Raw genomic sequence first — 20,982 nt, 5'->3', positions numbered from 1 at the left:
GATGTCATTTCCCCTGACCTGCAGGTCCCTTGGAGCTGGTGGAAGCTTTAGAGCATGGAGGGTGTCCCACAGCAGGATGTAAAGGAGTTGGGCACATCAAGAGAGCAAGGCACGTCGGCCACCACAGGTACGTGCCAGCAGCGTGGAGCTTCGTGCTGCCAGCTGAGGGATGCCTGCCTGTGCTGGGGGCTGTTAATTGTTGCTCACAAGCCAAACAGATCCCAGGTGGAGGGAAAGAGCAAGTCTTGTACAGCTAAGCATGCAGTGATGCCAGTTGCCATGGTGAGCATGCCAAGATAAACATCAGCAATCTGTAGCTTCATTTCAGCAGGGTGTGCCCAGAGAAGATTGCATAGAATCAGTCACCAAGGCTGGAAGAGACCTCAGAGGTCATCCAGTGCAACCTCTCACCCAACACCTCCTGACAGCCAAACCATGGCTCCAAGTGCCACATCCAGTCCCATCTTGAGCACCTCCGGGGATGGGGACTCCACCACCTCCCTGGGCAGCACATTCCAATGGCTAACAACTCTCTCTGGGAAGAACTTTCTCCTCACCTCCAGCCTAAACCTCCCCTGGCACAACTTGAGACTGTGTCCTCTTGTTCTGCTGCTGGCTGCCTGGCAGAAGAGACCAACCCCCACCTGGCTACAACCTCCCTTCAGGGAGTTGGAGAGAGCAAGAAGGTCTCCCCTGAGCCTCCTCTTCTGCAGGCTAAGCAACCCCAGCTCCCTCAGCCTCTCCTCCCAGGGCTGTGCTCCAGACCCCTCCCCAGCCTCCTTGCCCTTCTCTGGACACCTTCAAGTCTCTCAATGTCCTTCTTGAGCTGAGGAGCCCAGAACTGGACACAGGACTCAAGGTGTGGCCTAAGCAGTGCTGAGCACAGGGCACAATGACCTCCATGCTCCTGCTGGCCACACTCTTCCTGATGCAGGCCAGGATGCCCTTGGCCTTCTTGGCCCCCTGGGCACACTGCTGGCTCCTGTTCAGCTGCTGTCAACCACTACCCCCAGGTCCCTCTCTGCCTGGCTGCTCTCCAGCTTCTGTTGAATCCTTTCTGAAGCAGGACACAGGAGTGTGCCCAAGAAGGAGAGCTGACACAGTGCCATGAGGGATGTAGAGACAATGACAGTGTGCTGGGGAAACATTGACTCAGTCAGGATGGTATTGGTTTAAAACTATTTATAGTATGCAGTGAATCCTGAGTATTTCAGTAAGGGAGAGACTGCTAATGTGACACAGAAGGGTTGGAAGGAACCTCCAGGGATCATCAACTCCAAGCCCTCTGCTAGAACAAGATCACCTAGAGCAGGGTCACCCAGGGCAGGGCACACAGAACACATCCAGGTGGGGCTGGAAAGGCTCCAGAGCAGGAGACTCCACAACCTCTCTGGGCAGCCTGCTCCAGGGCTCAGCAGCCTCACACCAAAGAAGTTTCTCCTCAGGTTCAGGTGGAACCTCCTGGGTTCCAGTTTGTGTCCATTGCCTCTTGTCCTATCCCAGGACACCACTGCCCAGAGCCTGGCCCCTTCCTGCCCCCCACCCCTCAGCTATTTGTAACCATTGATCAGATCCCTCTCAGCCTTCTCCTCTCCAGGCTCAACAGCCCCAGGGCTCTCAGCCTCTCCTCCTCACACAGATGTTCCAGGCCCTTCAGCATCCTCATAGCCTCTGTTGCACTCTCTCCAGCAGTTCCCTGTCCCTCTTGACCTGGGGAGCCCAGAACTGGACACAGTATTCCAGATGCTGCCTCACCAGAGCAGAGTAGAGGGGGAGGAGAACCTCCCTTGACCTGCTGGCCACACTCTTCGTAATGCACCCCAGGATGCCATTGGCCCTCTTGGACACAGGGGCACTCTGCTGTCTTGTGGATAACTAACTGTCCATCAGGCCTGCAAGGCCCTTTTCCACAGAGCTCCTCTCCAGCAGCTCAGCCCTCCCCATCTTCAGGACACTACCACTTGCTGACCCCTGTGAGGTTCCCCTTTGCCCAGCTCTCCATCCTCTCCAGGTCTCCCTGGATAGCAGCACAGCCTGGCAGGGCTTGCATGCCTGTTCTGAGACCTCTGCACAAGTGAAGTCAGCTGGAGCTGCCTGGGAAGCCTCCTGCCTGCTTAGCTGAAATCCATTTTATTTCATATTCCTGTAGGCTGAGGCTGGGATGAGTCTTTAACACAACTGCCCTGTAAAGCAGTGGCTTCAGGCTCAGAGTCTTATCTCTCTTAGCTGAGTCTTATCTCAGCCACACAGAGGCAGGTGAATGTTCCCATCCTTAGCCCAGGGCTGAAGGAAACTGTCAGAAAAGCTTTATGTTTGTGATCAGAAGCTCACAGAGTGGTGGAGCTGGAAGGGATCTTCAGAGATATCCAGTCCAAGCCCTCTGCCACAGCAGGGTCATCCTGGAATGGAATGGAGTGGAGTGGAGTGGAGTGGAATGGAATGGAATGGAATGGAATGGAATGGAATAGAATAGAATAGAATAGAATAGAATAGAATAGAATTAACCAGGTAGGAAGAGAACTTTGAGATCATCAATTCCAACCTATCACCCAGCACCATCTGATCAACTAAACCATGGCACCAAGGGCCTCATCCAGGCTCTTTCTAAACACCTGGACTGCAGCAAGGCCTTTGCCACCATCCCCCACAGCAAGCTCCTGGCCAAGCTTCAGCCCCTGGCTTGGACAGCAGCTCTCTGAGCTGGGTTAGGAACTGGCTGGAGGCTGAGCCCAGAGAGTGATGGTGAATGGTGCCACAGCCAGCTGGCAGCCAGGCACCAGTGGTGTGCCCCAGGGAGCAGTGCTGGGCCCCAGCCTGGTCAATATCTTCATTGATGATCTGGAGGAGGGCATTGAGTCCATCAGCAGTAAATGTGCAGATGGCCAAGCTGGGAGCAGATGTTGGTCAGTTAGAGGGCAGAAGGGCTCTGCAGAGGCACCTTGCCAGGATGGACAGATGGGCAGAGGCCATCAGGATGGCATTCAACAAGTCCAAGTGCCAGGGGCTGCACTTTGGCCACAGCAACCCCAGGCAGAGCTACAGGCTGGGGGCAGAGTGGCTGAGAGCAGCCAGGCAGAGAGGGACCTGGGGGTGCTGATTGCCAGCTGCCTAAACATGAGCCAGCAGTGTGCCCAGGGGGCCAAGAAGGCCAAGGGCATCCTGGCCTGCATCAGGAAGAGTGTGGCCAGCAGGAGCAGGGAAGTCCTTGTGCCCTGTGCTCAGCACTGCTTAGGCCACACCTGGAGTCCTGTGTCCAGTTCTGGGCTCCTCAGGTCAAGAAGGACATTGAGAGACTTGAAGGTGTCCAGACAGCTAGTGTGGCTCAGTTGGTAGCACATAAGACCCTTAATGGGAAGCTTGTGAGTTCAAGCCTGCAGTGGGCACTATTGTCCTCCCTACTCTAGTCATGGGGTCTGTGGTGACAGGTTGGACTCGATGATCTTTGAGGTCTCTTCCAACCTTGGTGATACTGATACTGAATCACTGGTTTGAAGCCAGCTTGGCAATTGGATACTGATACTGAGAAGGGCAAGGAGGCTGGGGAGGGGTCTGGAGCACAGCCCTGTGAGGAGAGGCTGAGGGAGCTGGGGTTGCTTAGCCTGCAGAAGAGGAGGCTCAGGGGAGACCTTCTTGCTCTCTGCAACTCCCTGAAGGGAGGCTGGAGCCAGGTGGGGGTTGGTCTCTTCTGCCAGGCAGCCAGCAGCAGAACAAGAGGACACAGTCTCAAGCTGTGCCAGGGGAGGTTTAGACTGGGGGTGAGGAGAAAGTTCTTCACTGAGAGAGTCATTCGTCATTGGGATGTGCTGCCCAGGGAGGTGGTGGAGTCCCCATCCCTGGAGGTGTTGAAGAGGGGATTGGATGTGGCACTTGGTGCCAAGGTTTAGTCATGAGGTCTGTGGTGACAGATTGGACTTGATGATCTTTGAGGTCTCTTCCAACCTTGGTGGTACTGTGATACCTCCAGGGTTGGGGACTCCACCACCTCCCTGGGCAGCCCAGAGATAGGCACTGAGACGTTTCAGAGGGAAGGAGTGAGTATTAGCTGTGTCTCAAGTTAGCTCACTTATCCCTTGCTTTCATAATTAGTTTCCCTGTGGTATTTAAAGGTGTAGCACTTACTCATCCTGCACACAAAGAGAAGCAATCACCTCATGGCAATCTGTTGTGGGTTTTTTTCACTGCAGTCTCAGCAATCCTATTGTTTGCACATTAGCTGATAGTTCCAGGAGATGAAGGTGCAGCAAGAGAGGGTTTGCTGATCATCAGGCAGGTCTTTGTATTTCATAGCAAAATAAATGAGCACCATGGAGTATCTCACTCAGAAACTCGATTGCTTTGCCCTCTGTGCTGGTACTGGGCTGTTCCTGAGCATTCTGAGAGAAATAATGGGATGACAGCCTCAGGAGGGTCAACAAGGCCAAGGGCAAGGTCCTGCAGCTGGGGCAGGGCAATCCCAGGCACCAATACAGGCTGGGCAGGGACTGGCTGGAGAGCAGCCCTGCAGAAAAGGCCCTTGGGGGTGCTGGGGGAGGAGAAGCTCAGCAGGAGCCAGCAGGGAGCACTTGCAGCCCAGAGAGCCAAGCAGAGCCTGGGCTGCAGCAAGAGAAGTGTGGCCAGCAGGGCCAGGGAGGGGATTCTGCCCCTCTGCTCCACTCTGCTGAGACCACAGCTGCAGCTCTGGGGCCAGCTCTGGAGCCTCTGTGCCAGGAAGGATCTGGAGGGGCTGGAAGGTGTCCAGATCAGGGCCATGAGGAGGAGCAGAGGGCTGGAGCTGCTCTGCTGTGAGCACAGCCTGAGGGAGTTGGGGCTGTGCAGGCTGGAGAGGAGAAGGCTCCCAGGAGACCTAATTGTGGCCTTGCAGGATCTGCAGGGGGCTCCAAGAAAGCTGGGGAGGGACTTTTGAGGGTGTCAGGGAGGGATAGGACTGGGGGGGATGGAGCAGAACTAGAAATGGGGAGATTGAGATTGGCTGTGAGGAAGAAGTTGTTCCCCAGGAGGGTGGTGAGAGCCTGGCACAGGCTGCCCAGGGAGGTGGTGGCAGCCTCCTGCCTGGAGGTGTTTGCAGCCAGGCTGGAGGTGGCTGTGAGCAACCTGCTGCAGTGTGAGGTGTCCCTGCCCATGGCAGGGGGTTGGGGCTGGCTGAGCCTTGAGCTCCCTTCCAGGCCTCACCATTCTGTGACTCTCTGATTCTGTGATGTGTTGTTTCTTGGGAGTCTACAGACTGGAAGCTCTGCCTCACCCTCAGCTTTCTCCCTCATGCCACCACTGTTCCCCTGGCATTTGGAAATTGGTATAATTAACCACCTCAGGTAGGAGTCCTTTGTCTCTTGCATCTTGGCAACCTGGAAATGCCTTTACCCATGCTTGCCTCCTCACTCACCCCTCTGCAGCACAAGTGCAGGGAAGATGGGAATTGGAAATGCTAAGCAGCTCTGAAGTGATTAGCAGTTGCTGTTCCTTAGGAGCCAGATGGGAGGCTTGCTGATTAATTGTGGAGCAGGGCTGAAGCATTCACCCCTTGGGAAGCTGCTGTTGACAAGGGCTTGGTGCCTGTCACCAGGTCATGGTGGGGTTTCTGCTGCACAGTTGGAAGGGAGGCTGCTGTGGAGGTTGGCAGCATGATGAGGATCACCTCTGTGTTTATGATGGTGCCCCCAGCACCAGGAGGACATGGAGCCAATGGGAAGGGCCCAGAGGAGGCCACCAAGATGATCAGAGGCTGGAGAACCTCCCTTATGAGGCCAGGCTGAGGGAGTTGGGGCTGTTCAGCCTGGAGAAGAGAAGGCTCCAGGCAGACCTCAGAGCAACCTTCCATTACCTGAAGGGCTCCAGGAGAGCTGGGGAGGGACTTCTGCCAAGGGCTGGGAGTGCCAGGATGAGGTACAATGGCTTTGAGCTGGGAGAGGGAAGACTGAGACTGGAGATGAGGAAGAAATTGTTTCCAGTGAGGGTGGTGAGAGCCTGGCACAGGCTGCCCAGGGAGGCTGTGGCTGCCTTCTCCCTGGAGGTGTTCAGGGCCAGGCTGGATGAGGCCCTGAGCAGGCTGGGCTGGTGGGAGGTGTCCCTGCCCATGGCAGGGGGGTGGAACTGGGGGAGGTCTTGAAGGTCCCTTCCCACCTGAGCCATGCTGTGATGCTATGAGAGGCAAAGGACAGTGCTTGCCATATGTGGAATAAGAGCCTGGTGTTATTATTGTCTGGTTTGTGAAGCCAGGATGGGAGGGAAAGCTGTTGGCTTTCTGCTGAGCTGTGTAGTTTGGAGGTGGCAGGACATATGGCTGGCAAGGTAGAGGTGTTTGTGTTTGACACTTGTGTTTGGAACTCCTGCATGTAGCAGTGAAACAAACAGAGCCCTGCAGCAGTTCCTGGGGAGGCAGAGAGCTGGGTGGGAGCTGACTGCTGCTTGCTTTTCTTCCTAACAAAAAGGAAGGGCAGGTCCTGCCTGACCAACCTGAGCTCCTTCCATGCCCAGGGGACTGCCTGGTGGCTGTGGGGCAGGCTGTGGATGGAGTCTGCCTGGACTGCAGCAAGGCCTTTGCCACCATCCCCCACAGCAAGCTCCTGGCCAAGCTATCAGCCCCTGGCTTGGGCAGCAGCTCTCTGAGCTGGGTTAGGAACTGGCTGGAGGCTGAGCCCAGAGAGTGGTGGTGAATGGTGCCACAGCCAGCTGGCAGCCAGGCACCAGTGGTGTGCCCCAGGGAGCAGTGCTGGGCCCCAGCCTGCTCAATATCTTCATTGATGATCTGGAGGAGGGCATTGAGTCCATCAGCAGTAAATGTGCAGCTGACAGCAAGCTGGGGGCAGGAGTTGATCTGTTAGAGGGTAGGAGAGCTCTGCAGAGGGACCTTGCCAGGCTGCACAGATGGGCAGAGGCCAAGGGCAGGAGATTGAACACATCCAAGTGCCAGGTGCTGCACATTGGCCACAGCAACCCCAGGCAGAGCTACAGGCTGGGGTCAGAGTGGCTGAGAGCAGCCAGGCAGAGAGGGACCTGGGGGTGCTGGTTGACAGCAGCTGAACAGGAGCCAGCAGTGTGCCCAGGGGGCCAAGAAGGCCAAGGGCATCCTGGCCTGCATCAGGAAGAGTGTGGCCAGCAGGAGCAGGGAAGTCCTTGTGCCCTGTGCTCAGCACTGGTTAGGCCACACCTTGAGTCCTGTGTCCAGTTCTGGGCTCCTCAGCTCAAGAAGGACATTGAGAGACTTGAAGGTGTCCAGAGAAGGGCAAGGAGGCTGGGGAGGGGTCTGGAGCACAGCCCTGTGAGGAGAGGCTGAGGGAGCTGGGGTTGCTTAGCCTGCAGAAGAGGAGGCTCAGGGGAGACCTTCTTGCTCTCTGCAACTCCCTGAAGGGTGGTTGGAGCCATCTGGGGGTTGGTCTCTTCTGCCAGGCAGCCAGCAGCAGAACAAGAGGACACAGTCTCAAGCTGTGCCAGGGGAGGTTTAGGCTGGATGTTAGGAAGAAGTTCTATACAGAGAGAGTGATTGCCCATTGGAATGTGCTGCCCAGGGAGGTGGTGGAGTCACCATCACTGGAGGTGTTCAGGAGGAGACTTGATGGGGTGCTTGGTGCCATGGGTTAGTTGTTTTGGTGGTGCTGGATTGGTTGATAGGTTGGACTTGTTGATCTTGAAGTTCTCTTCCAACTTGGTCTATTCCCTTCCCTTCCCTTCCCTTCCCTTCCCTTCCCTTCCCTTCCCTTCCCTTCCCTTCCCTTCCCTTCCCTTCCCTTCCCTTCCCTTCCCTTCCCTTCCCTTCCCTTCCCTTCCCTCCCTTCCCTTCCCTTCCCTTCCCTTCCCTTCCCTTCCCTTCCCTTCCCTTCCCTTCCCTTCCCTTCCCTTCCCTTCCCTTCCCTTCCCTTCCCTTCCCTTCCCTTCCCTTCCCTTCCCTTCCCTTCCCTTCCCTTCCCTTCCCTTCCCTTCCCTTCCCTTCCCTTCCCTTCCCTTCCCTTCCCTTCCCTTCCCTTCCCTTCCCTTCCCTTCCCTTCCCTTCCCTTCCCTTCCCTTCCCTTCCCTTCCCTTCCCTTCCCTTCCCTTCCCTTCCCTTCCCTTCCCTTCCCTTCCCTTCCCTTCCCTTCCCTTTCCCCTCCCAGTGTTCACCCTGATTGCTGCATCTGCCTCTGTGTAGCTGAGCTCTGGGGTGATTCCATGCCAGCTGAGTGCCAGTGTGTGACAGCCAGGAGGCCTTTCTGCTCTTCTGCTTGCAGTGCAGCCAGCTGCCCATACTCTGAGCTGAACCTGCACAAGGAGAGCCTCGTCCCGGACCGGCTGAGCGGGGAGATGCCTGCGGCCTGCCCCGGGCCCCGCGGCAGGAAGGCGGAGGCCAGCGAGGGATCCACCTCTCCTCTCACCAAGTAATGACCAGCTGCAGCCATGGCCTCCCTGACAGCACTGCTGCCCCTCAGGGGCCTGCAGCCCCGTGTGTGCTGCTGTGAGGTGAATGCTGTCTGAAGGGCTGCCTGTGGCCTGCGTCTTCACCGCGAGTGCCGGCGTGGCACAGAGGCACTGGGCTGCCAGGGGCTGCCACTCACCCTGCTCTCTGTCCCCATACACTCACACAATGCTTTGGCTTGGAAGGGAGCCCTAAAGATCAGCCAGCTCCAACCCCCTGCCATGGGCAGGGACACCTCCCACCAGCCCAGCTTGCTCAAGGCCTCATCCAGCCGGGCCTGGAACACCTCCAGGGAGGAGGCAGCCACAGCCTCCCTGGGCAGCCTGTGCCAGGGTCTCACCAGCATCACTGGCAGGAATTTCTTCCTGCTCTCCAGTCCCTCCCCTCTTCCAGTTCAAAGCCATGCCAGTTTGGTGTAACTGTTTAGACTGCTTAGAGGTTCACTGGAATTTAAGATGGGTTGTTTGCCAGTGGGGTTCACTTCAGGCAATCACCTGGCTTTGTTTCTGGGCATGACCTCCCTGGGCAGCCTGCTCCAGGCCCTGACCAGTCTGGCAGCAAAGAAATTTGTCTTCATCTCCAACCTAACCCTCCCCTGGCACAATTTCAGGCCATTTCTTCTGTCACCTGAGACTAGGGAGCAGAGCCCAACCCCACCTCACTGCAGCCTCCTTTCAGGGAGCTGCAGAGAGCAATGAGGTCTCCCTCAGCCTCCTCTTCTCCACACTAAACAGCCCCAGCTCCATCAGCTGCTCCACACCAGCCCTGTTCTCTCTCAACCATACACCCACAGAGGCTGTGCCCAGTGCTCCCTTTGCCACTGTCCCAGGGAAGAGCCTGGGCACGGTTTTGCAAGAGTCCTGGCAGCACAGCCATGGATCAGGGAAGGGAGAGAAGGTGCAGGAGGAAAGAGGCAGCTTAAAGTGTTCTTGTGCTGTAAGGATTGGACAGCTTATTAGCAAAAATAATAGCTGATTAAGTGTGCAGTTAATTATGCAAACCCCCCTCCTGTCAAATTGCTAAGTGAGTGGTGCCACAGCCAGCTGCCAGCCAGGCACCAGTGGTGTGCCCCAGGGAGCAGTGCTGGGACCCAGCCTGGTCAATATCTTCATTGATGATCTGGAGGAGGGCATTGAGTCCATCAGCAGTAAATGTGCAGCTGACAGCAAGCTGGGGGCAGGAGTTGATCTGTTAGAGGGTAGGAGAGCTCTGCAGAGGGACCTTGCCAGGCTGGGCAGATGGGCAGAGGCCAAGGGCAGGAGATTGAACACATCCAAGTGCCAGGGGCTGCACATTGGCCACAGCAACCCCAGGCAGTGCTACAGGCTGGGGTCAGAGTGGCTGAGAGCAGCCAGGGAGAGAGGGACCTGGGGGTGCTGGTTGACAGCAGCTGAACATGAGGCAGCAGTGTGCCCAGGGGGCCAAGAAGGCCAAGGGCATCCTGGCCTGCATCAGGAAGAGTGTGGCCAGCAGGAGCAGGGAAGTCCTTGTGCCCTGTGCTCAGCACTGCTTAGGCCACACCTTGAGTCCTGTGTCCAGCTCTGGGCTCCTCAGCTCAAGAAGGACATTGAGAGACTTGAAGGTGTCCAGAGAAGGGCAAGGAGGCTGGGGAGGGGTCTGGAGCACAGCCCTGTGAGGAGAGGCTGAGGGAGCTGGGGTTGCTTGGCCTGCAGAAGAGGAGGCTCAGGGGAGACCTCATTGCTCTCTCCAACTCCCTGAAGGGAGGTTGGAGTCAGGTGGGGGTTGGGCTCTTCTCTCTAGCAACCAGCAGCAGAACATGAGGACACAGTCTCAAGCTGTGCCAGGGGAGGTTCAGGCTGGAGGTGAGGAGAAAGTTCTTCCCAGCAAGAGAGATTGGCCACTGGGATGAGCTGCCCGGGGCGGTGGTGGAGTCCCCATCCCTGGAGGTGTTCAAGAGGGGATTGGATGTGGCACTTGGAGCCAAGGTTTAGTTGTCAGGAGGTGTTGGGTGACAGCTTGGACTTGCTGATCTCTGAGGTCTTTTCCAACCTCACTGATTCTGTGACTCTCTGATTCTATGCCCTTTTGGGTTTGATTTCATGAGGAAGTTCCTCATGGTCATTTCTGCAACCACTGCCGTTGGGGGCGAGGGAAAAAAACTTGTGTGTGTCCTTCAAACAAAGAAACAACCCAAGCCCTTCAGTTAACACTGCTGAAAAAAGGAGTGAAACAACTGCTCTGAGGTTTAAACATCTTGTTGGTTTGTTTGGAACAGTGACAGGAAGTGCCCCAGCCCTGGCCACCCAGCTATGAAACCTTCAGCTCACAGCCGGCCCCCAGCTGGGAAAACCGCAGCAGAAACAACGAAGCAGGAAGAGGCAGAAAGTAAATCTCCTTGCAAGAAGCCCCCCCTGTCTGATGGGAAAGACAAGAAGGCCCCTGGGTAACTATCAGTTGCTGTCAGAAGTCTGGGGGGGGTTTGCAATTGGTCAGGTGGAAGTGCAGCTCCCAAAGCAATGCAGAACCATGGTGTGACCATGAAACGCCTGGAGAGTTGTCTAAGGCCAAGGGCAAGGTCCTGCAGCTGGGGCAGGGCAATCCCAAGCACCAATACAGGCTGGGCAGGGACTGGCTGGAGAGCAGCCCTGCAGAAAAGGCCTTGGGGGTGCTGGGGGAGGAGAAGCTCAGCAGGAGCCAGCAGGGAGCACTTGCAGCCCAGAGAGCCAAGCAGAGCCTGGGCTGCAGCAAGGGAAGTGTGGCCAGCAGGGCCAGGGAGGGGATTCTGCCCCTCTGCTCCACTCTGCTGAGACCACAGCTGCAGCTCTGGGGCCAGCTCTGGAGCCTCTGTGCCAGGAAGGCTCTGGAGGTGCTGGAAGGTGTCCAGAGCAGGGCCACGAGGATGAGCAGAGGGCTGGAGCTGCTCTGCTGTGAGCACAGACTGAGGGAGTTGGGGTTGTGCAGGCTGGAGAGGAGAAGGCTCCCAGGAGACCTCATTGTGGCCTTGCAGGATCTGCAGGGGGCTCCAAGAAAGCTGGGGAGGGACTTTTGAGGGTGTCAGGGAGGGATAGGACTGGGGGGGATGGAGCAGAACTAGAAATGGGGAGATTGAGATTGGCTGTGAGGAAGAAGTTGTTCCCCAGGAGGGTGGTGAGAGCGTGGCACAGGCTGCCCAGGGAGGTGGTGGCAGCCTCCTGCCTGGAGGTGTTTGCAGCCAGGCTGGAGGTGGCTGTGAGCAACCTGCTGCAGTGTGAGGTGTCCCTGCCCATGGCAGGGGGTTGGGACTGGCTGAGCCTTGAGCTCCCTTCCAGCCCTGACAGTTCTGTGAAACTCTTGGGGATTGGTCCATGAAACTCTTGGAGGTGGAAGTTCTTCAGCTGTCTTTATCTTAGAGGTGGGGGAGGGGAAGAGTGTCACAGTGGGTATTAGAAATAAGAAATTGATATCAGAAAGGAGAGGAAATGCTACCATACAGAAACCTTATTGGAAGTTGGGATCCTTCTTTGCTGCAGGAGTGGTCAGGGATTGGCAGAGGCTGCCCAGGGAGGTGGTGGAGTCCCCAGCCCTGGAGGTGTTCAGGAAACCTGTGGCCGTGGCACCTGGGGCCATGGTTTGGTGGCCATGCTGGGGTTGGGCTGGTGGCTGGGCTGGGTGAGCTGAGAGGTCTGCTCCAGCCACAACAGTTCTGTGATTCAGCATGAGAAGGACTTGTAGCTGACCAAATCTCTTTGCTCAAGGCAGCATACTGGTGTTGACAACCTCAGGGGGAAGAGCTGCTGGAGCCTTTGGTTGTTGCAGATGGCAGTGGAGCTCTCTGGCTGTACCCAGAGTGCACATGAGTACCTGAGGGCACAGCTCCCTGTGTCTGTGTGCTGCTCAGCTGCTCAGCTCAGTGTGCTGCCAGCCTCCAGGCCAGCTGTGTGCACCTTCATGTTCCACCTCACCTTTGGTCCCATGCAAGTCCTTGACTGAGGAGCCAAACACACAGGGAGCCAGCCAGGAGGCTTATTTCTCTGTCTTACATCCAAGTGGTGCTCAGCTAAGCTCCAGTTCCACTTCATCCTTTTCATTGATTCATAGAATGGTTTAGGTTGGAAGGGACCTTGAAGATCATCCAGCTCCAGCCCCCTGCCCTGGGCAGGGACACCTCCCACCAGCCCAGGCTGCTCAGGGCCTCATCCAGCCTGGCCTTGAACACCTCCAGGAGGGGACATCCACAGCCTCCCTGGGCAGCCTGTGGCAGGGTCTCCCCAGCCTCACTTTATTTCTCAGCTAGTAAGAGTTATCTGTGCACACAAACAATTACAGCAGGGAGTTTGGGTTTGCAGCCTGTCCCTCTGGGGTGCAACTGGCAGTAAAATTCAAGCAAATAGAAAAGATCCATGCCTGCAGCACATTCCATTTTCATTGGAGTTTATCTTTACACTATATTCAGAGCAGCAAAAGAATTGCACTGTAGGAGGAATTCCACCCTGGGAGTAATTGGAGTGGGAGAAGATAGAGCTGGGGCTGTTCAGCCTGGAGAAGAGAAGGCTCCAGGAGCACCTTGGAGCAGCCTTCCAGTACCTGGAGGGGCCTACAGGAGAGCTGGGGAGAGACTTTTGTAAGGGCTTGGAGTGACAGCATGAGAGGCTTTGACCTGGGGGAAGGGCAGGTTGAGACTGGAGGTGAGGAAGAAATGGTTTCCAGTGAGGGTGGTGAGAGCCTGGCACAGGCTGCCCAGGGAGGCTGTGGCTGCCTCCTCCCTGGAGGTGTCCAAGGCCAGGCTGGGTGACAATCCCCTCCCTGGCCCTGCTGGCCACACTTCTCTTGCTGCAGCCCAGGCTCTGCTTGGCTCTCTGGGCTGCAAGTGCTCCCTGCTGGCTCCTGCTGAGCTTCTCCTCCCCCAGCACCCCTAAGGCCTTTTCTGCAGGGCTGCTCCAGCCTGGATCAGTGCAGAGTTCATGTCAGCAGCTGTGCCATCTGTGCAAGCCAGGAATGAGATCCTCTGCTTCTGTTTCACAGTCACACAGCAGCTTTGGTTTGGGCATCCTGGTGTGTTGCTACCACTGTTAGCCAGAGATGTCATCAGGCTCAGGGGGGTTTGTGGTGGATTAACAAACAATGAACATCTTCCTTTCCTCAGTGGAGTACCCCAAACAAAGGACTCCATAAAGAGCAAAGAATGTGGTGAAGAAGAGGAAGAAGAGGAAGAAGAGACAGAAACCAAGCTGCTCATTTCCAGTGAAATGAAAGGTAAATTGGCAGTGCTCATCTGTTTCATGCTCAGATCAGCAGAACTAAAGCAGTGTGAGACTCCTCCAGGAAACTGGGAAGGACATTGAGAGACTTGGAGGTGTCCAGAGAAGGGCAAGGAGGCTGGGGAGGGGTCTGGAGCACAGCCCTGGGAGGAGAGGCTGAGGGAGCTGGGGTTGCTGAGCCTGCAGAAGAGGAGGCTCAGGGGAGACCTTCTTGCTCTCTGCAACTCCCTGCAGGGTGGTTGTAGCCAGGTGGGGGTTGGTCTCTTCTCCCAGGCAGCCAGCAGCAGAACAAGAGGACACAGTCTCCAGCTGTGCCAGGGGAGGTTCAGGCTGGAGGTGAGGAGAAAGTTCTTCCCAGCAAGAGGAATTGGCCACTGGGATGTGCTGCCCAGGGAGGTGGTGGAGTCCCCATCCCTGGAGGTGTTCAAGAAGGGCTTGGATGTGGCACTTGGAGCCATGGTTTAGTTGTCAGGAGGTGTTAGGTGTTGGGTCCTAGGTTGGACTTGATGATCTCTGAGGTCTTCTCCAACCTGGCTGATTCTATGAAACTTCTTTCCAGCTTCTCCCCCAGGAAACTTCTTTGCCACTTCCTTCCCAGGTTCACTCTTTGGGGCCCAAAGTCTCTGGTCAGCAGTACTTGTAACACAGTTTCTTTGCCTTGTAATCCTCAGAGGCTTTGCTGAGAACTTTAGCACAGCTGTGAAATGAGTGCTGGTAACAAACTGTTCCAGCATGTTGTTTCCCAGTGACTTTCAAAAGGAGGTGATGAAAGCAGTGTGGGGAGGTTTGATGTGCTCACACCAGAAGGTTGTGCTGCCATTCAGCCAGACACAGACAGGCTGAGGGTTGGGCAGGGAGGAATGGGATGGAATTCAAATCCCAGGAGCCTTGCCCCTGGGAAAGAACAACCCCATGGAGCAGGATAGGTTTGGGACTGACCTGCTGGAGAGCAGTGAAGGGGGAAAAGATCCTGGGGGTCCTGGTGCTGCAGCTGAAAATCTCTGATGCTTTGGTCCAAAATCTTGGCAGTGGGGAAGGGTGGCTCCTGCAGGGCTGCAGTTCTCACCTGTGAGTGAGCTCAGCCTCATAAACCCCAGGAGGCTGTAGCCAGCTGGGGGTTGGTCTCTTCTCCCAGGCAACCAGCACCAGAACGAGAGGACACAGCCTTAAGCTGTGCCAGGGGAGGTTTAGGCTGGAGGTGAGGAGAAAGTTCTTCCCAGCAAGAGAGATTGGCCACTGGGATGTGCTGCCCAGGGAGGTGGTGGAGTCCCCATCCCTGGAGGTGTTTAGGAAGAGCCTGGCTCAGGCCCTTGGTGCCATGGTTGAGTTGATCAGATGGTGCTGGGTGACAGCTTGGACTTGATGATCTCTGAGGTCTTTTCCAACCTTACTGATTCTGTGACACCCTTTGAGAGTGGCAGAGCACTGTGCAGGCAGTGCTGTGGTTTGAGTTACTAACCTCTGATGCATTTCTCTTCTCTTAACCCATTGTTTGCCTGCCAGAGCTGTTCAGATAGATCTGGGAGGCTCTCTGCAGCAGGGAAGGTTCTGACTGCTGCAGGAGCTCTGCAAAAGATGGAACAAATCCAGGTGCTTGGAGTGTTCTGAAACAAGATTTGGTCAGAGTCCTGCAGACAGTGGAGCATTGAAAGAAGAATTTAGAAGGTTTAGAAGGAGAGTAGGGCTGGGGAGGAGCAGCTGAGGGAGCTGTGGGGGTGGTTAGTCTGGAGAAGAGGAGGCTGAGGGAGACCTCATTGCTCTCTGAAGCTCCCTGAAAGGAGGCTGCAGTGAGGTGGGGGTTGGGCTCTGCTCCCTGGTCTCAGGTGATAGGAGGAGAGGAAATGGCCTGAAATTGTGCCAGGGGAGGGTTAGGTTGGAGATGAGGCAAAACGTCTTTGCTGCCAGAGTGGTCAGGGACTGGCAGAGGCTGCCCAGGGAGGTGGTGGAGTCCCCAGCCCTGGAGGGGTTCAAGAAACCTGTGGCCATGGCACTTGGGGCCAGGGTTTGGTGGCCATGGTGGGGTTGGGTTGATGGTTGATGGTTGGACTCAGTGATCCTAGAAAGCTTTTCCAGCCCAAACAAGTCTCTGATTCTATGATTTGATACTGACTTTGCACAATACAGAAGTGTAAAATCAAGTGGGCAGCAGGGCAGCAGAGGGGATTCTGCCCCTGGGCTCTGCTCTGCTCAGACCTCACCTCCAATCCTGCCTCCAGCTCTGCTGTCCCCAGCAGGAGAAGGACACAGAGCTGCTGGAGTGAGGCCAGAGGAGGCCACAAAGATGCTCCCAGGGCTGGAGCAGCTCTGCTGTGAGCTCAGGCTGAGGGAGCTGGGGCTGTGCAGCCTGCAGAGGAGAAGGCTCCAGGGGCACCTCAGAGCTGCCTGCCAGGACCTGCAGGCATTGGAAGGTGTCTTCCCTTGCCTGCAGGAAGGCTGGAGAGGGAATGCCCATGTGGGTGTGTGGTGAGAGGAGCAGGATCCCAGGATGCTCTGTGTGATCCTGTGCTTTTATGCCTGCCTTTTGATTGCAAAATGCTCCCAACAGTTTGTGCCATGATTTGCTTAACTGTGCCACTGCCCTTCCTCTCTGTCAGTGAAATGGAGCAGGGAGCTGCTGCTGGCTCATTGATGGAAGGCTCCAGCTAAAACAATTGCACTTGTGCAGACTCCTGTGGCCTGTGGCTGCTGCTCCCTGTGCTTGTTGGCCTCATTTCTCTGCATGTCATTTGCATTCTTTAGGCCTCAGCCTACTTCTGCTCTACTCCACCAGTTCTCTGCTGAGGCTTCATGAGACATCAGCTGCTCTCTTCCCTTTGCTGGAGAAAGATTATGTGAAGCTAAAGAAGTCCACTGAAATCATGGCCCCTTCACACTAGCCTCTTGGTGAAGGGCCTGGAACAGCTGGGTGAGGAGGAGAGGCTGAGAGCCCTGGGGCTGCTGAGCCTGGAGAAGAGAAGGCTGAGAGGAGATCTGATCAATGGTTACAAATATCTGAGGGGTGAGAAGAAGCCCTGGTGAGGCCACATCTGGAGAGTTGTGTCCAGTTCTGGGCTCCCCAGGTCAAGAGGGACAGGGAACTGCTGGAGAGAGATCAATGGAGGCTACCAGGATGCTGAAGGGCCTGGAATATCTGTGTGAGCAGGAGAGGCTGAGAGCCCTGGGGCTGTTGAGCCTGGAGAAGAGAAGGCTGAGAGGGATCTGATCAATGGTGACAAATATCTGAAGGCTAAGAGCCTGGCCCCTGCTTCTTGCCCCCCAGCCCTCAGGTATTTGTCACCATTGATCAGATCTCCTCTCAGCCTTCTCTTCTCCAGGCTCAACAGATCAGAGAAGAGAAGGCTGAGAGGGATCTGATCAATGGTGACAAACACCTGAGGGGTGGGGGGCAGGCAGGGGCCAGGCTCTGGGCAGTGGTGTCCTGGGATAGGACAAGAGGCAATGGACACAAACTGGAACCCAGGAGGTTCCACCTCAACCTGAGGAGAAACTTCTTTGGTGTGAGGCTGCTGAGCCCTGGAGCAGGCTGCCCAGAGAGGTTGTGGAGTCTCCTGCTCTGGAGCCTTTCCAGCCCCACCTGGATGTGTTCTGTGTGCCCTGCCCTGGGTGCCCTGCTCTGGCAGGGGGTTTGGACTCCATCTCCAGAGGTCCCTTCCAGCCCCTAGCATTCTTCATGCTGGCTGCCTTGCAAGGCTCTTGCCTTGCTCAGTGAGGTTGCCAGCAGCAGTGGAAGCTGTGAGGAACATGTGCAGAGCAGGGCAGTGCACACAGCCCTGCAGGCAGCTCACTGCCAAGAGGCAGAGTGGTGCTGCCAGGGGAAAGGGAAGGAGGCTGTTCAAGCCTGTGCTCAGAGGGCTGACACTTGGGAGCCAGTGGCTGAGGAGGCTGCTTCTGAAGTGTTGCCAGTGCTGTGAAATGAGGACAAGGCTTGGGAGCAGCAGAGCAGCCCCTGGAGCCACATCCTGGGCTGGCCACCTTGTGTTACCTGGTGGAGAAGGGGAGCCTGAGGGGAGAGCTGCTTGCTCTCTGCAGCTGCCTCAGAGGAGGGCTGGAGGTCCCTGCCAGGCCCTCTCTGACTCTGTGCTCCTGTGAGCAGAGCTGGCAGCTGGTGTGGGGAGGCCAGTGCAGAAATGGAGGGGATCTCACAGAGGCACAGAATCAGCCAGGCTGGAAGAGACCTCCAAGATCATCCAGTCCAACCTCTCACCCAGCACCATCTAATCAACCATACCTTGGCACCAAGGGCCTCATCCAGGCTCTCCTGGAACACCTCCTGGGATGGGGACTCCCCCACCTCCCTGGGCAGCACATCCCAGTGGCCAACCTCTCCTGCTGTGGTCTCCTCACTGAGCAAGGGACTTAATGCTTGTTTGTTGCTTCTCCTCCCTGTTGAAGATGCTGCTGAAGCCCACAGGCAGAGGCTGCTCTCCCAGCCAGTTCTTGTGGCTTCCAAGCTGCAGATCCCAGGCCTGCCCCTGCGCTGGGAACAGCAGAGCAAGCTCCTGCCCAGCGTGGCTGGGATCCCAGCCAGCAGAGTCTCCAAGTGGAGTACAGATGAGGTAAGCTCCCTTGCATCTTCCCTCTCACTGCTGCTGCTCTGGAAGTCTTGGGTGATGTGGAGCTTTAGATTAGCTTTGGAGATTGACAGTGATGTGTTGTGCAGCCTGGAGAAGGCTCCAGGGGGAGCTCAGAGCTGCCTGCCAGGACCTGAAGGGATCCTGCAGGGAGGCTGCAGAGAGACTTTCCCTGAGGGTGTCTAGAGACAGGACAAGGGGGAATGGTTTGAAGCTGAGGCAGGGGAGAGTTAAACTGGAGCTGAGGAAGAAGTTCTTCAGTATGAGGGTGGTGAGACTCTGGCACAGGCTGCCCAGGGAGGCTGTGGCTGCCTCCTCCCTGGAGGTGTTGAAGGCCAGGCTGGATGAGGCCTTGAGCAGCCTGGGCTGGTGGGAGGTGTCCCTGCCCATGGCAGGGGGTTGGGACTGGCTGATCTGGAAGGTCCCTTCCAAGCTAAGCCATTCTGTGACTGTGATTTTCTGGTCTGTGCTGTGAAGGCTAAAGAAGAGGAAGGCAGCAACTCCTTTGGTTGGTGTGAAGCTGCTCACCAAGAAAAGAGTCACAGCTCTGGGTGTGCCTGGCTAGGATAACCTGAATCATCTGGAGGGAGTAGGCAGGTGCCACTGGAACATGCTGTGGGCCTGCCCTTCAACCTTCCATGAGCTTAGGGGGGAAGGTGGAGCACCTCACATGAGGCTGGCAGAAAACAAGGGCTCAAAACACTGGAATGGTTTGGGAGCTGTAAGGCAAATGGCTGAGAGCTCAACCAATCTGACTGAATCTTCTGCTGTGTTTTGCTGGCAGGTCTCTGAGTTTATAAGGAGTTTGCCTGGCTGTGAAGAGCATGGCAAGGTGTTCAAAGAGGAGGTGAGTGGATTTGGTTTGGAAAAGGCAGCACAGAGCCTGGGGGAAAGGTTCATCCAGTGCCCTCACTGCAGACACATCAAAAGGAGCAGGAGCAAGTGTGGGGTTGAAGTCAGGTGCAGGCAGCAGGGACACCTCCAGCTACAGCAGGCTGCCCAGGCCCACACAAAGTCTCATCTTGAACATCTCCAGGGATGGAGCCTCTACCCCCTCCCTGGGCAGCCTGTGCCAGTGTCTCCCCAGCCTCACTGTGCACAGCTTCCTCTGATGTCCAACCTAAATCTCCCCTGCTCCAGTTTCAAACCTTTTCTCCTCACCCTATCCCCACAGCCCCTTCTGAGCAGTCCCTCCCCAGCTGCCTGCAGGTCCCTTCAGGTACTTGAAGGCTGCTCTAAGATCTCTCTGGCTCCCAGGCTGAACAGACCAAACTCCTTCAGCCTGGCTTCATTCATCTTTCACTCTGACCTGGTGCAAGTGTTGGGGAAGGGCTTTGTGAGGTGGTGGCTTCCCTCCCCCATGTCATTTAGCCACTGTCCTCTCCTGCACAGAGCCACTGGAGCAAGGTCAAACATTGGAACAGGCTGCCAAGTGACAGGCCAGGAGGAAACAGCCTCAGGCTGTGCCAGGGCAGGTTCAGGTTGGAGATTAGGATCAATTCCTTCCCAGGAAGGGCTCTCAGGCACTGTCCCAGGCTGCCCAGGGAGGTGCTGCAGTCCCCAGCCCTGGAGGGGTTCAAGGAGCCTGTGGCCATGGCACTTGGGCCATGGTTTAGAGGCCATGGTGGGGCTGGGTGGCTGGTTGGACTGAGTGATCTGGGAGGGCTTTTCCAGCCTCAGTGATTCTGTGATTTGCTGTTCAGTGAAGAGGAAGGGGTGGCCTGGGGTGGGGGAGGGAGTGAAGGGCAGGAGGCTTGCATGGAGAGAGCAGTGAAGATGTTGAAGTCAGAGCTGTGCTGCAGCCCAGCTGAGCTCCACCTCACTCCCCCAGCTGCCTTTGCTGTGCCTCTGCTTCCCACTGCCAGCAAGGAAATCAGCACTGGCCAAGCAAAATGGGCCAGGCAGCTGCTTGCAGGCCAGAAGGGGCTCTCCATCCTGTTCTCCTGTGCTTCAAGGGGGTGATCAGAGCTGTGCTGAGGAGTTTCTGTCCAGCCCTCCCTCTGCACTGCCTGAAACTGCTGGGGATGTCCATGCTGGGCAATCATCTGCACTGCTGCCCTGCCAGAGCCACTAACACCTCTGTCCTTCTTTCCTTTCTCAAGCAAATTGATGGAGAAGCATTTCTGCTCATGACCCAATCAGACATAGTCAAAATCATGAGCATTAAACTGGGACCAGCCCTGAAGATCTTTAATTCCATCCTGATGTTCAAAGCTGCAGAGAAGAACTCCCACAACGAGCTCTGAGGGCCGTGGAAGGGGTGCAGGAGCCAGCCAGCTCCTCTGGAGCTCCTCTGGAGCTCCTCTTCTGTTCAAAGCACAAAGACTGCTGCCCCTGGTGGGGGGAGGACTCATCCCTGCAGCACTGCTGGGCTGCCCACACTCTCCTGGAGCCAGCACACCTCTGGATCCCGCTGGCAAGCGCTGGAGCTTTCGAGCAGCTGCCGTGGAGCAGCCCAGGGAGGGTGGAGCTGCCTGCCTTGTGTCCCTGCAGCAGCCTTGGTTGGGTGTTGATGCTGTGCAGTGGAAGGGAAGGTTGAGGTTTTCTATGGATTCATGTACCCAGTGTTCTTTCCAGAAGCTTTCATACTCTCAAAAGGAAAAACTGAGGAGCCCCCAAGGCTGGGGGAAACAACCAACAACCAACCCAGGGGAGGCTGGAGGGGAGCCAGGCCCAGGGCTGTGCCCTGGCTGCAGGGTGAAGCCCTTGGTGTGCCCTGGGTGACACTTGCTGCTGCAGCAGGGAGCTTTGCAGATCCTGGACCTCTCTGTTTGCTTGTGACAAAGCCAAGCCAGCCCTCCCTGGGGGCTCCAGCTGGAATCCTCCTCCT

At 56.4% G+C, this 20,982-nt stretch overlaps 1 protein-coding gene across 1 annotated transcript in view; it reads left to right on the top strand.

The window, feature by feature from the left end:
- The window catches only part of L3MBTL3 (L3MBTL histone methyl-lysine binding protein 3), a 111,764-nt gene extending 90,782 nt beyond the window's left edge, over nt 1-20,982 (top strand). Inside the window, exons 16-22 of the mRNA XM_054174053.1 lie at nt 25-127; nt 8,199-8,345; nt 10,620-10,787; nt 13,467-13,576; nt 17,974-18,137; nt 18,937-18,999; nt 20,255-20,982. Coding sequence (XP_054030028.1) covers nt 25-127; nt 8,199-8,345; nt 10,620-10,787; nt 13,467-13,576; nt 17,974-18,137; nt 18,937-18,999; nt 20,255-20,398 — 899 coding nt within the window. The 3' untranslated portion in view covers nt 20,399-20,982. The remainder of the gene's footprint in view (nt 1-24; nt 128-8,198; nt 8,346-10,619; nt 10,788-13,466; nt 13,577-17,973; nt 18,138-18,936; nt 19,000-20,254) is intronic.

This window comes from Dryobates pubescens, chromosome 28, assembly GCF_014839835.1.
Source record: "Dryobates pubescens isolate bDryPub1 chromosome 28, bDryPub1.pri, whole genome shotgun sequence".
Taxonomy (NCBI): domain Eukaryota; kingdom Metazoa; phylum Chordata; class Aves; order Piciformes; family Picidae; genus Dryobates; species Dryobates pubescens.
Note: the sequence above shows the minus strand (reverse complement) of the source record. Positions and strands in the feature narration are given on the sequence as shown.